This window comes from Piliocolobus tephrosceles, chromosome 1 (assembly GCF_002776525.5).
Source record: "Piliocolobus tephrosceles isolate RC106 chromosome 1, ASM277652v3, whole genome shotgun sequence".
Classification (NCBI taxonomy): Eukaryota; Metazoa; Chordata; class Mammalia; order Primates; family Cercopithecidae; genus Piliocolobus; species Piliocolobus tephrosceles.
The window spans coordinates 57,762,807-57,777,367 of NC_045434.1; the positions used below are offsets into that span (position 1 = coordinate 57,762,807).

The following is a 14,561-nucleotide window of genomic DNA, read 5'->3' on the forward strand; positions in this document are numbered from 1 at the left end:
TTGTGAAATAGGAGGTGGGGTTAAGCGCAGCCTTGCCTTGGCAGTGTCTTCTCTAGCAGTCTGGGGCAGGAGCCAGCCTCTACATCCATGCCAGTTGCTGAGAGCTGGCAGAGCCTCTAGGAGGACGAGGCCTGGTGCTGAGGTGTGTGGGCTGCCCATTGCTGCTGCCCTGTGACCCCTAAAGTGCCCGGGAACCCCCAAGGTTGGCTTCCTCCTGTCTTACAGATCTGACCCCATCACTAGCCAGCATCAGACAGAATCAAAACAACAGCTTCCTTCCCTTCCTGTGTCAGGTCCTTCCTCCGTTACTTTTGCATCTCACAACCACTCTGGGAGTAGGAATGACCTTCCCATTAGACAGAGTGAGGAGCAGAGACTTCAAAGGGTTATATGAACTGCCTGACCATCACTCAACATGGATCCAGGGGAAGGGGATTCGGGCTTCCAATGCTCTACTTGGAAACACCTTGCAGACAACAGCCACCACCTCCCTGCCTTAAGAACCCAGGACAGGCAACTTGGCAGGAGTCCCTCAGGGCCAGGGAGCTCCTCCCCATTCTGAAGACAGACTGGAACTGAGGACCACCCTCTTCCACCTTTCCAGAGAGCCTCCAACTGAGCTCCACACCCCGCAGATGGAGGGCTCCCCTAGCCCCCACAGTCCTAGCATGCAGCTTTGTGTCTACCCCTCCTGCCAGTCACACCCCGCCCCTTCTGGCAGAACCCCCCACCCAGCAGCTGGGTCCCGTGTCTGCAGGGAACTGTCAGGGAGAAGACGGGGTCTGGCAGACACTGTCCCTGGCCAGTGCCCCCAGGTGACAGAAGGGGGCCCACCTGCTCCTAGGGATACACTGTCTGTCAGGGGGTCCTGCTGAGGGGCGTCTGTCTTCTCTGTATTTGCCCACTTTCCCTCCCTCCCACCTCAGGCCTCATCCTGCCACAATTTGTTCCTTTTAGGCTTTGAGTAGCCTGGCAGCCCTATAAGGGGAAACCCACCTATGAGTTGAAGCGAAGCTGGTGCAGAGGTAGGATTTTGCACATTCTGATAAATTACAACATCTTATATGTTGCAAAGGAAAATGCCTGAACTCTTCCATAGAGTGAAGACCTAATAGGAAAGTTTCTCAGAACCTGTGTTTACACACGTATCTGTTAGTTAGGCTGGGAGGGACAGCATAGATTTGACAAATGGTGTACCATTAAGGATGTGGAATTAGATGCTAAACTGACTCCCACCTTGGCTCTCTTATGAGCTGTGTGGTTAGGCAAGTTAACGTTTGTTCTGTGTCTTTATTTATTTATTTTTTTTGAGAAGGAGTTTCGCAGTTGTCGCCCAGGCTGGAGTGCAGTGGTGTGATCTCGGCTCACTGCAACCTCTGCCTCCCGGGTTCAAGCAATTCTCCCGACTCAGCCTCCCAAGTAGCTGGGATTACAGGCACACACCACCATGCTCGGCTAATTTTTTTGTATTTTTAGTAGAGATGGGGTTTCACCGTGTTGGCCAGGCTGATCTCGAACTCCTGACCTCATGTGATCCACCCGCCTCAGCCTCTCAAAGTGCTGAGATTACAGGCGTGAGCCACTGCACCCGGCCCTCTCTGTGTCATTTTTGCAAAGTGAGGATGATGATACCTTTCTTAATTGTTAAGAGGATTAAATAAATTAATATATGCAAAACCCTTGGAAGAGGGCCTGCCATATAGTTTGCTTTCTTTTTTGTTTTTTTCTTTTTCAGAGACGGGGTCTCATTTTGTCACTCAGGCTGGAATACAGTGGTACAATCATAGCTCACCTTGAACTCTTGGGCTCAAGCCACACTCTCACCTCAGCCTCCCAAATAGCTAGGGCTATCAGATCATGTTACCACGTCCAGCTAATTTTTACTTTTGTGTGTGCGTGTGTGTGTGTGTGTGTGTGTGTAAAGACAGGGATCTTGCTACATTCCCCAGGCTGGTCTTGAACTCCTGGCATCAAGCAATCCTTCCACCTTGGCCTCCCAAAGTGCTGGGATTACAGGTGTGATTCACTGCGTCCAGCCCTAGTTGACACTCTATATGTGGTAGGCATTACTGTAAGATGTTCAGATCCCTCATAAATAAGAGTGTCCTTTTATAAAACTTTACAGCATACACTTATGTTCCATTTTATCTTGTCTTCCCTAGAGATGAGCCAATTGAGCAGGAGACAGTGTAAGCAGCTGTGGGGGTGTCGAGTACTCCCTCCTGCCTGTGGGAGCTGCACCGTGGAGTCTAGCTTGTTATCCTCCAGAGGCAGAGCCCCACCTCCGTGCCTCCTCTTGGTATAGGTGGACAGCCATGGTGGCGGAGGCTGCAGAGCTGAGCAGGTGATACTGGGCAGCGACCCTGCTGCGGGCAGGGTCCACACCCCATAGCTCTTTCCTGCATTTATTTAACAAGCGACATTGAGCCAGCGATCTCTGTTGAAAAGTGCTCAGCCCTGGAGACAGAACTGTGAACAACGTGGACACAGCTCCTGCTTTGTGAAGCTTGGTGTCTGGCTGGGGTAAAAATAAACAAGCAGTTACAACACAGTTACGATCCCTACTGTAACGGAGGAGAGATGGCAGCCAAATTTCTGGGCCAGGCTGCAGAGAGTTTGGGGGCGTTCAGAGAAAGCCTTCTGCAGGAAGTAATAGCAAAGCTAAGGTTTGAAGGGTGACTAGAGCTTGGTCAGGTAGAAGGCTCAGGACGCTTCCAGAGAGAACAGTACATGTGAGCTCAGAGGTGAGAGCTCCCTCTGGGTGGGGCGAATAGGAGACTTGGGCAGGGTCTGATCTGGGAGAGGCTTGTGAGCCCAGGCAAGGGTTTTGCTTGCTATTCAGAGGCTTTGGGGGTGCCTTTAGAAGTTTTCAGCAAGGAGACAAGATGACTGGTTCTTCCTTTTAGAAAGATCAGAGACAGATGGGGAGCAAGAGAAAAGAGGAGGCTGGAGGCCTGTTCAAAGGCTGTCACAATAGATCAAACACGAGATGATGGTTGAATGGATCAGGAAAGTGACCGTGAGGATGAAGAGAAAGGAGACAGATGTGAGAGATACTTAGGCGGGCAAATCTGTGGGGCATGGTGGGAGGGGGAGGTAGGCATCCAGGACAGCACCCAGACTTCTGGTTTGAATAAGGAGTGGGCTTCCCCGAGACCAGCAACACCAGAGGAGTAGCAGGCTTTGGGGAACGGATAAGAGGCCACCACTGGACAAGGTGAACATCAGGCACAAGTGAGACATTTATGCAGAGTTGTCTGGGAGGAGCAGGATACAGAGACCTGGAGTTTAGGACAGATTTTGACTAGAAATATGGATTTTGGAATTACTGGCACATACATGCAACTAAGATATGAACGTGTACTGCATGAGAAGAAAAGGTCAAGGAGACAGAGTCTACCCGAGAGGTAGGCAGACCAAGGGAGAACTCCCAAGGAAGATTCAAGTTAGAACACTCGAGGGGTACGAAGAAATTCAGGAGATGTGACACTCGGGGGGAATTTCAGGCAGGGAGGGGGGTAAATTGTATCTCATGCTGCCTGGAAGTCAAGTAAGGTAAAGATGTAAGAGTCCACTGGGTTAGCAACTAGATAGTGACATTGGTGAGTGTGGTTTCAGAGAAGAGGTGGGGCAGAGGCAGACTGCCTAGAGAGGAGAAATGAGAATGGAAGGGGAAATAGAAATGTGGACAAGGAGACCACACAGGTAAGAAGTTTGGTCCTCAGTCAGGAGCAGTGGCTCATGCCTGTAATCTCAGCACTTTGGGAAGCTGAGGCGGGCGGATCTCTTGAGGTCAGGAGTTCAAGACTAGCCTGGCCAACATGACAAAACCCAGTTTCTACTAAAAATACAAAAATTAGCTGGGCGTGGTGGTGCACACCTGTAGTCTCAGCTACTTGGGAGGCTAAGAGAGGAGAATCACTTGAACCCAGGAGGTGGAGGTTGCAGTGAGCCGAGTTCATGCCACTGCACCCTAGCCTGGGTGCCAGAGTGAGACTGTCTCAAAAAAAAAAAAAAAAAAAAAAAAGGGGGCGACAGGAGATAGAACATAGGAGGGGGAGGGGGGGGGGGAGGGAGGGAGAGAGGGATGGAGGGATGGATGGAAAAAGAGAGAGGGAGACAGAAATAGGGAAATAGGATGGCTGCAGAGTCAGGCTGCTAAGAGGGAGGCACCTGGAATGTGTTCCATGCAGCTAGAAGGGGCCTATACAGAGGCAGAGAGAGGGGATAAGGGCTGGGGTGGAATCCGAGCAGCTGGCAGGAGAGCACTGGCTTCCACTGGGTCAGAAGGGAAGGAGGAGAATGAGACAGCAGAAACAGGTGGGTTCATCAGTGTGGGGACAGGAGCTGCGGGAGGAACCTTCTGGTAGCTTCTATTTTTTGGGGGGGAGAAGGGAGCAAAGCTAGCTGCTGGTGTTGGGGTTTGAGCTGAGAAGGGCGTTGAGATTGCTGCCCTGACAGGGACTAGGAAGCATTGGGGCCCTGTTGAGACTGGGGGCAGGGACGTACAGTGCATTGAGAGCGTGAGTATCCCTGCCCTGCATGACTGATACCCTAGGCCCGGCTGAGAAGCCCAGAAGCTGCCTGGGGGTTCGCCAGGAGGCTGCACGGGGAGGCCAGCATGGTTTCCACAGCAACAGTCACAGAGCAGGCGCTTGGCACAGGCTTAATGACGGAATGGCGAGAAAAGCAAGGAGTCCAGTGAAGGGGTAAGGATGCTGTGGGGACGCGGAGGCCCTGGCGCAGAGTCCTGACCTCGCCTCTGGCTGTGCACCCCAGGGCTGTCCCATCACCTCTCCATGCCTCCATTGTCTCATCTTTAACGTGGAATTCACACCTACCTCGCACGGTTGTGGTGGCAATGAAATGAGTATTGTAACTGAAAGTGCTTTGTAAACAACGTATCGCGGCCCCTGGCATGAGAGCAGGTGTGTAGGTGGCACAGAGCAGGCACTTGGTAAACAGTAGCTACTGTTACTCATCGTTACTTGGTGTGGCTAAGAGGAGCCCTGAAGAATGCAGATCTTTGATATTCAAGGCCATAAACAGGGGGCAGTTGAGCGCTCTGAGAGCCTCTGTTGGCAGTGTACTCTGGCCAATGCCTCACGGTCACAGCTTTGAAGATGTTTGGCATTGGTGTGACCTGGGGTGTGCGATTGCTTCTGAGGCCACCAGTCCTTCCTGGAGTTGCTTGGTCCCGGTCAGTGGACTTGGCTGTGGACTTCCAGGATAACCCACTACAGGTCCCTCTCTGCCTCATGCAGAAAAAAATCCAGATGGCCCCTTTGTCTTTCTCCATGCCCAGTCTCCCAAGCCCATGGGCAGGGTTCCTGGGAAAGGGCCTGGGGGAGGGGGAAACACAAGTGTAGAAGAGTCCAAAAAACTGGACAAGGAGAGGCCAGTTGCCAGTGTCACAGGCCTGGAGATTTTAATGTCCTGCAGGTGGGAGTGGCCCTAGGCCAGACAGACACAGGCACCAACTAGGCCTTTTTGAATGACATTAGAAGCTCCATCCAATCATGCCTCTTGCTGGTGAGGGGCAGGGCCTGTCCAGCTACTTCCTTCCCACTTTTTGAGGTGGTTCCTGACCACCCCGCCTCAGGCCATGCATCTAGCTGCTGCGAGGGAGGGAGGCTGCTGTGGTGGGCTAGCCCTTCTCCACCCCAGTAACCTCCCCACCCCCATTGGTCATGCCAGCTCTAAGCCCATGCTGATGCTGTGTGGGCATCACAACCTGGGAGGAATAAGGGTCTCCTGGGAGCCCTGGTGCTGGGCGAGGCTGCCCAGGGAGGAACCGAGGTTCAGGCATCCCAGGGAGCTAGCCATGCCCTCTGGGGCCTCTCGTCCTTTCAGTAGCTCTGTTGCCATGACCTCCACGTCCTCTGGTTCCATTTGGCAGGCATCTGCCAGGGCCTGGCCTGTTGCCACGATGAAGTTTGCATCAGCTGCCAAGGTGCCCAGGCCCCCTCGAACCAGAGCCTGCAGGGAAGAGAGGAGGCTGGGTGGGGTCTTCCTGGGGAGCCACCTTTGGGGACCTGCCTGTTGGCCCTACCTTCTCTCCATGCCAGGTCATCACAGGGCCACCGCTCAATGCAGCCACTGCTGTGACCCAGCCCCTGGCTCACCTCTTGGATCAGCAGGGTTGTAGCTGGCGCTGAGCACCTGGAAGTATTCTCCCCGGTGCTCCTGCTGTGGGGTGTCTCCTCGTGCAGAGACCCTGGTGTGGAGCTCCTTCTGTCCTCAGGCATGGGGGACTCCACCCTGGGGCACTGTTCCAAATGCACAAAAGCAAAGACCCCCACGGGGGTGCTGGAGCCCACCAATGAGCAAAATTCCAGATCATCTGAGGGCAGCTCAACCAAGATCCATGGAAAAGGAGGATGAAGGGATCCCCTCCCTTCTGTACTATTGGACACATTGCTGCCACAGCCTTCCCCCGCCACGGTCCCACTCCAAGTATCAGGCCAGGTAGGGTCTCTGTATGGAGTTTGCTCCTAGGCCTCTGCCCCTGTTACCTGGCAGGGGGCAGGAGGTGCCTGGCTTCTGGGCATTGCCCTCTGGGTCAGCAGTCCCTTTAGCTTCTCCACACAAGGTTTGCTGTGGGGTCCTGTGGGCAAGAAGGGGCAAGGATAAGAGGGGCTGCTGATTCCTGCCAGGAGCCCTGAGTCAACAGAGGCTCGCTTGGCCGGCTAGCCACACTCTGTGAGCGCTCTGAGATTCTCACGGCTGCAGAAGGTGTCTTAGAGGGTGGACACATGATGAGGTCCAACCAACTCCAGGCCAGGCAGGGCTGCCCCAACTTTACTGGCCCTGGTAGCTCTTCTTGAAGGTTTGGGAGAGGGGATAAGGGCCAGAGCCTCTGGCCAAGCTGGTTCTCTGTGGTCCCTGGGTGTGTGCACATTAATGTGAATGTGTGTTGGGGAACACAGTAGTATCCTTATTGCCACTAGCCCCCAGCCTCCCTGGGGCTCCTACTGTCACACAGCAGTCTAGATCATACGAGGAGACTTCAATATCATTTGCGGAAGGGCCCCAGAGTAAAGACATCAGTGTGTCCAGGGACTGCCCTTCCAGGGACCTGGGGCAGTGTGGGGACTCCTGCACTGGGGATGGTGTAGGGGGCTGGGTGAATTTCCTGGGAGGCCAGCAGACGGCCCTTTAGCATGCACGGGCTTTCCCCCTTCCACCTCACTCAGCCACCTAGGAAGCAGGGTGCCCTGCTTCCCCACCTGGACAAGTAGCTGGCCGTGATGGTTTTCCCATTCCAGGGCCCCGATGATTGCCATTGTAACAGGCTCCCAAGCCAGCCCTCCCAGCCAAGTTCCCAGACTCTTAAGAAAAGAGTGGGGCTTCCCGGACTCCTCTGGAAGAAGACTCAAGCTTCTTAGATGCACAGAATGCACTGACCTAGGGCCCTGCAGGGTTGGCCAAGGGCTCCTCCTCTGATAGCAGATGTTTCTGTCTCTTCTAGGAACTCCCTTTCATAGTGGACACTGAAATGGAAGCAAGGCTGGGTAAACCAGAGAAGGCTGCTAGCTCTCTTGCCATCCCTGCCTCTCTGTGGCCCCAAACATCCTTTTCCCTTAGAGCCTGTACAAGGCCAACCTAGTATGGTAGCCATGACTCCAGGGCTGACCCTCCCACCAATGTGCCCCAGCCAGCCCTGACTCTCTAGGAGGAAGGAGCTCAGTGCATTCCTGACTCCACTCCTTTGCTCAGTTGCTCCCTCTACCCTTTCTACATTCTGTTCATCTTCCAAGGCCCAGCTGCAGCTTCCTAGCCTTTGGAACCCTGCTTCTCCATCTCAGCCACACACAGGGATCACCTGAGGAGCTCAAAGGTGAGTGGTGGCTGTGTCCCACACCCGGCATCTGTGGTGAGGCCCAGGCATTGGGATTTGCAGAAGCTCCCTGGATTATTTAATGTATAGCCAAGGCTGAGAACCATTCTAGGTCTTTCTAGCCCATGGTGATCCATACCCCCTCTGCACTCTCAGGACACTAAATCTCTGTAATTATTTGGTATTTTTTGTTTGTTTGTTTGTTTGTTTGTTTTGCTTTGTTTTGTTTTGTTTTGTTGAGATGGAGTCTTGTTCTGTCACCCAGACTGGAGTGCAGTGGCACAATCGGCTCACTGCAACCTCCACCTCTTGAGTTCAAGAGATTCTTCTGCCTCAGCCTCCCGAGTAGCTGAGATTTCAGGCATGCGCCACCACACCTAATTTTTTGTGTTTTTAGTAGAGATGGGGTTTCAACATGTTGGTCAGGCTGGTCTTCAGCTCCTGACCTCAAGTGATCCATCTACCTCAGCCTCCCAAAGTGCTGGGACTACAGGCATGAGCCACCACACCCGGCCTCTGTGATTATTTGGTCCCAATCATATAACATAACATATCACCCAATCACAGATTATGTTTAGTCTACAGCCTAAGGTTGGTGAGATGGGAACCGCCAGGCACAGCGGGATCTCCTTGGAACCTAAATCCAGTGATGGAACCTTATTGTCCACAGTCTTTTGTGGTATGTGCTACCACCAAAGGTCCTCTCCTAACCTATCATGTGTTCAATACATCTCAGCTCCTAGACTTGCTGAAGCCAACAGAATAAAAGAACCTCTCAGCATCGCGGCCAATACTGACATGACGTGAGGCTTCCCCCTGCTGGCCAAAGAAGCCTCTGCCCTCCAGGTTGGCCTCTTACATTAAGGTTCAGGATGGATTGGGGCACAAAGGCAAGCAAAAGACACCCTACAACTTTGGGGTACCCTCTTCCAATCCAACGTGGAACCTGCTAACATTGTCCTCCCAGTACCTCTACACCTAGGGATGGCAGTGGCCGCCACTACCTGGAAAACACATGGCTGTTGCTATGGTTGCTGTTGCCATAGGCAACATTGGCATTGGCATTGTTGGTATTAACACGAGCCAGGGGGTTGGTGCGTGGATCTTGATGGAAGTCCTCCAAGAAGACCGGTGACTCCAGCTCTTCCATCTCTATCTCAGTAAACTGGAGGGGTCTCTGACTGGCCATGACGGGGGGCAGGGAGTTGGTCCTTTCCAGGAAGTTGTCCACCTGGCCAAACAGTCCTCCGGTCCTCTAGGGGCAAGGAGACAAGCAGTGACTAGGGGATGAGGGCAGGGAGGGCATGGGGGACAGTCACTCTGGGACAGTGGTGTTGGGAACAAGCGATAGTATTGGGAGACAAATCTTATAAGGCCAAAGGAGGATGGACTGAGTGGTGAGATCAAAAGAGCAGAGAATTCCTACCCTTAGAAAGTTCTTCGTTTGATGGGGTAGACAGCACACAGCTAAGGAGGTATATAGGGGACACAGGCACACAGAAGAGAAGTGTGGTGTAGGGGAGAGAGGGCTGAATTGGGAGTCTGCAGCATTGGGTTCTAGTCCCCTCTCTGAAATGGATTTACTAGGTGATATTGGACATCTCACATGATCTCTGTGGGCCACTATTTCCTCATGAATAACCCCAAAAGACCTAATTAGGTGTCATTAAAGACCTTCCAGCTCTAAAGTGTTATAAGAAATACCAGACAGAACTAAGGATGGAGGACTGGCCTCAGTGGAGGCAGGCGGGGCATTTGATCCTGGAGGGCCTCTGGGAGATGGGTCATTGCCTAGGGTTTGTGGGGAGGAAAGGGAAGGGGTGAGATTTGGTAGGGAAAAGCAGGAAAGGGTGTGTTGCATTTGACACCTCTAGTAGGTTAGATCATTGATTCTGACTTCCAGGAGAGGTGGGTGGTGAGGTGGAGAGACGGAGAGGGATATCTTCAGCTCCCATGTATGTCCCCCTGTCGTGTGGCTGGGCTCCTGGCCCTCCTCTCTGTGAGACACTGCCATTCATGGTGTCTAGACCACTAGGGGTGCTCCTGGCTCTCCCTCACCCGGAATATTCCCTCTTCCATTGCAGCCTCCACCATGGCTCTCTCCAGCTCCTCCTCAGCAGCCAGATCTCCTGAGACCGTGCGACGGATCTCGGGGGCTGCCTCTTCCTCAATGGTCCGCAGTCCTGCCTGGGGATGGCGAAGGGACTCAGTTATCTCTCCAGCCCAGGAGAGGAGACCAGAACCTCTTATTTTTTATTATTTATTTATTTATTTATTTATTTTGAGACAGAGTCTCACTCTGTTGCCCAGGCTGGAGTGCAGTGGCACAATCTGAGCTCACTGCAACCTCCGCCTCCCAGGTTCAAGTGATTCTCCTGCCTCAGCCTCCTGAGTAGCTAGGATTACAGGCATGTGCCACCACGCCCCGCTAATGCTTGTATTTTTAGTACAGATGAGGTTTCACCATGTTGGCCAGGCTGGTCTCGAACTCCTGACCTTGTGATCTGCCCACTTGGCCTCCCAAAGTGCTGGGATTACAGGCATGAGCCACCATACCTGGCTAGAACCACTTCCTGTGGCTTACTTGTTTCTTATCACTGTACCCAGGGCTCTCCCGAAGCCCCAGCCTAGGCCCCACTCTCCCTCTTGGGTTATTGAATGTCTCAGGTACCTGAGAGGCCACCAGGTTCTGCTCTGGCCTCTGGGATAGCCCACACCTTAATTGTTCCCAATGAGTCATCTCTTGACCCCATGGGTGAAAATTCCATGCCCTTCCAAGGCTTCCAGTTTGAGAAGTGTTCTTACTCGGTACAGTCTTCTAGATTAGTGATCTCTATTGATTGCATATGTCATATATATATAGTTGATCAAAGTTAATATCACCAGTAATGGGACAAATCAAGACTGGTGTCACCTAATAGCTTGTAATGAGAACATAGCATCATTTCTGTGGCATTCTTATCCAAGATGCATATCCTAGTAATCAGACAAACCCAAATTGAGGGACATACTGACTTGCAGTCTTCAAAAGTGTCAAGGTCACGTCAAGGAAAGACTGAGGAACTCTTCCAGATGGAAGAGATTAAAGAGATATGGCAACTCAATGCACTGTGATTCTGGATTCGATCCTTTTGCTATAAAGGACATTTACTGGGACAGCAAGTGAAATTTGAATGGGGTCTGAGGATTAGAATGTAGTAACGTATCAGCCTGGCATGGTGACTCACATCTGTAATCCCAGCACTTTGAGAAGCCGAGGCAGGCAGATCACTTGAGGTCAGGAGTTCGAGACCAGCCTGGCCAACATAGCAAAACCCCATCTCTACTAAATATACAAAAAGTAGCCTGGCGTGGCGGTGTGTGCCTGTAATCCTAGCTATTCAGGAAGCTGAGGCATGAGAATGGCTCGAATCCAGGAGGCGGAGGTTGCAGTGAGCCAAGATCTTGCCACTGCACTCCATCCTGGGCGACAGAGCGAGACTCTATGTCAAAAACAAACAAACAAACAAAACAAAAAAAAAAGCATCAGTGTTAATTTCCTGATTTTGGTAGTTATGTTGTGGTTACATAGAAGAATTATGCAGGATAACCCTCTTGTAATACACATTTTGCCTTGAATACACATAATGCCTTGAAATATGCATTAAAGTGTTTTTGGATGATGGAACATCGTTTTGGAGTTACTCTCAAATGGTTCAGAAAAAAAAGGTTTTGTGTTATACTTGCAACTTTTTTAAAGTATGATATTATTTCAAAATAAAAGTAGCCATTGAAATAAAGTTTTGAGCACAGCTCAAATGCATGTGTATTTGGGGGATTTATAAATTACATGCATTACAATGAACACAAAAATAGAAATAAAACCAGAAAAGATAAAATATAAAAGTTCTAACATTTTCTTTTCATACCCAATGGGACATTTTTTTTTTATTTACTTATATCTTGAGATGGAGTCTTACTCTGTCACCCTTGCTGGAGTGCAGTAGTGCAATCTCGCCTCACTGCAACCTCTGCCTCCCGGGTTCCAGTGATCCTCCCACCTCAGCCTCCCAAATAGCTGGGATTACAAGCGTATGCCACCATGCCCAGCTAATTTTTGTAATTTTAGTAACGATGGGGTTCTACCATCTTGCCCAGGCTGGTCTCGAATCCCTGACCTCAAGTGATCCGCCCTTCTCAGCCTCCCAAAGTGCTGGGATTACAGGTGTGAGGCGCCGCACCTGGACCCATACCCAGTGGGACATTTTAAGAGCTCTTCGTGGATCGCCTTTCTTTAGAGACCACTGTTCTTTTTTTTTCTTTTGAGACACATTCTCACTCTGTCGCCTAGGCTGGGGTTCAGTGTCTCAATCTCAGTTCACTGCAACCTTCTCTTCCAGTGTCAAACGATTCTCATGCTTCAGCCTCCTGAGTAGCTGGGCTTACAGGCACATGCCACTACACCCAACTAATTTTTGTATTTTTGGTAGAGATGGGGTTTCACTGTGTTGGCCAGGCTGTTCTTGAACTCCTGACCTCAAGTGATCCACCTGCCTCGGCCTCCCAAAGTGCTGGGATTATAGGCGTGAGACACCACACCTGACCTAGAGACCACTGTTCTTGTCTAACTTGTTTTTTCTTCGAACAAATCCTATTTTCTTTGGTCCTATCATCCAGAGATGAAGTGCCCCTGGTTCTTTTTTTGAGGTTGAAACATCTTCAATCGTGGACTATCTAGAACTGTCTTGACATTTTTTCACTCTTCTGGGCTTTCTTTGTCCTTCTATGTCTCCGTCATTGGCCCTTCAAGGACATGGAAGAATAACTAGAGTCTGGAGACCTGGCTCAGTCAGGGAGCCCCTTGGAATGTACCTGGATTGGGCTTACCTGGATCTGTACAATGTCCTTCTTGGGCCGATAGCCATAATACTCCTCCTGGCGCTTCATGAACTTCCGGAAGTGCTCCTGGATGAGGAATGTGGCGTAGAACTTCCCCACTGTCACCTCATCATCTGCAGAGGAGCCAACAAGAGATGCCCTGAAGGCTGGGGGGAACCTGACACTGGTTCAGAGTGGGAGCCAGCTGTAGCCAGGCCCACGCATGCGAGCAATCCCTTGTCTTGCTGACTTGGTCACTGGGCACTTTCCATCCTGAGGTTAGATGCCTGTGGGCTCTACCTAAGGCATTTATGGAGGGTTTAGTCCATTCTCAGATTCCCATGGGGCTCCTTGGAGAAGCTCCCCAACCCCATTCCTTAGCTGTTTCTGGACTCTGGTTCCCCAAAGCAGCACCTACCTCCTATTGGAGGGATGACCTGGTCTAAGAGCTTCATGCTGGTTCTCTTCCAGATCTTCTTGATGATGGCCCTCAGCTCCTCATTGGCCTGCTCGAAGTTACCTGGAGCAGGAGAAAGGCAAAGAGGCCAAAAATTATACAGATCACACCAACTGCACTTGACAAGGCCACCCAGTTCTTTCTGAACCTCTCAGCCAGCCAGTCATTTACTAAGAAACATTGGCTGAGTTTTGCGGCAGCTGCCTTGCAGGTACTGGCAATGGTGGGAGGGCATCACTGTCCCCCTGAGGCAGCCCACCTCTTGGGTCATGTACTTTCTCCCCACAGGCCTTGGCTTCCAGTGCCCAAGTGGTTGGTTTTACAGGCTGTCATCTCCTGCTCTTTTTCCAAAATCTTTCAATTCCCCAGGCACTGTGGTCTGTCCCAAATACCCACAGGCAGACTCGCTGCAGCTCTAACCTGCTCCTTCCTGACTCCTGGCCTTCCTCATCTTGCCCTCCTAATGAAGCTTACCCTGAGGTTGTCTCAGAACCCTGCAGTGGTCCCCGTGTGAGGATGGACCTGATACAACTGGAGACTTGAGCTTGATACAGTGGAAGCCCTGAGCAAGGGCTCAGAGACAATACTAAGACCCCACCCTGACTCCCTCCCCTGCTTCCACCATGTCTGTCTTCCCGGTAGGTGAGGACCTTCAGGTTTAGTGGAGTCGAATGTGGACTCCCGTCAGCCTGCCCAGTGCTGCCTGAGAACCTCCTCTGCTCCTGCTCAGAGCCAAACTACAGGGCACTCCTGACCCCTGTGCTAGCACTGGCCCTTCTCTGGTCCCCAGACACAGCTGAGGAGTGTGGGAACAGACACTTGATGATCTTTGCCCTGCAGAGAACCCTCAGACTCCCTCTGAGCCCTGAGGGGCATGAGGACTTTGTTCCTGTGGCCTAGGATCCTCCCTCTGCTGCTTCCCACAGTTTTTGAGAGCAATCTTGAGCTCTGAGAATTTGGCAGAATCTGTGCCAGAAACAGCCTCTGGGAGAAAGGAAGGGGCTCACATTGGAAGGCCCTCTCACCTTCCGTCTTGATCTTGAGTGCTGTGCGGACCAGGGCGAAGAGTGTGGCATTGAAGGTGACTGTGCCGTCACTGTTCAGGGGCATGTTCATGCCCACCAGCCGCTGTGCAGGGAGAGGCAGTGGCTTGCTGCTGAGCTGGGACAAGCTTGGCAAGTCATCCTCACCCAGTCTGTGGGCTGGGAGGGGATGGGACATGAGGGCTGGGGGTGTCGGCTGACCAAGACATCTTTGTGAGGGGACAGAATGATGAGTTGGGTGACACTGTTGAGACTTTAGGTCCTCCAGGAGGAACTTGGGGACCCAGGAGATTCCAGCTCTAAAAAGCTTCATTCCATCAGGTCCTCACTAGCTTCCCTGTGTCTCGGTGACTCTTCCCCTCCC

General features: G+C 51.8%; 1 protein-coding gene across 1 annotated transcript in view; it reads right to left on the reverse strand.

Moving 5' to 3' along the window:
* Positions 1-5,402: 5,402 nt before the first annotated feature.
* Positions 5,403-14,561, reverse strand: part of CACNA1S (calcium voltage-gated channel subunit alpha1 S) — a 73,737-nt gene continuing 64,578 nt past the window's right edge. The window contains exons 36-44 of the mRNA XM_023224710.1: positions 14,180-14,282; positions 13,116-13,217; positions 12,707-12,831; positions 9,899-10,027; positions 8,845-9,095; positions 7,408-7,493; positions 6,516-6,607; positions 6,126-6,269; positions 5,403-5,979 (exon numbers count right to left, since the gene is read on the reverse strand). Of these exons, the coding sequence (XP_023080478.1) occupies positions 5,728-5,979; positions 6,126-6,269; positions 6,516-6,607; positions 7,408-7,493; positions 8,845-9,095; positions 9,899-10,027; positions 12,707-12,831; positions 13,116-13,217; positions 14,180-14,282 (1,284 nt within the window). The 3' untranslated portion in view covers positions 5,403-5,727. The remainder of the gene's footprint in view (positions 5,980-6,125; positions 6,270-6,515; positions 6,608-7,407; positions 7,494-8,844; positions 9,096-9,898; positions 10,028-12,706; positions 12,832-13,115; positions 13,218-14,179; positions 14,283-14,561) is intronic.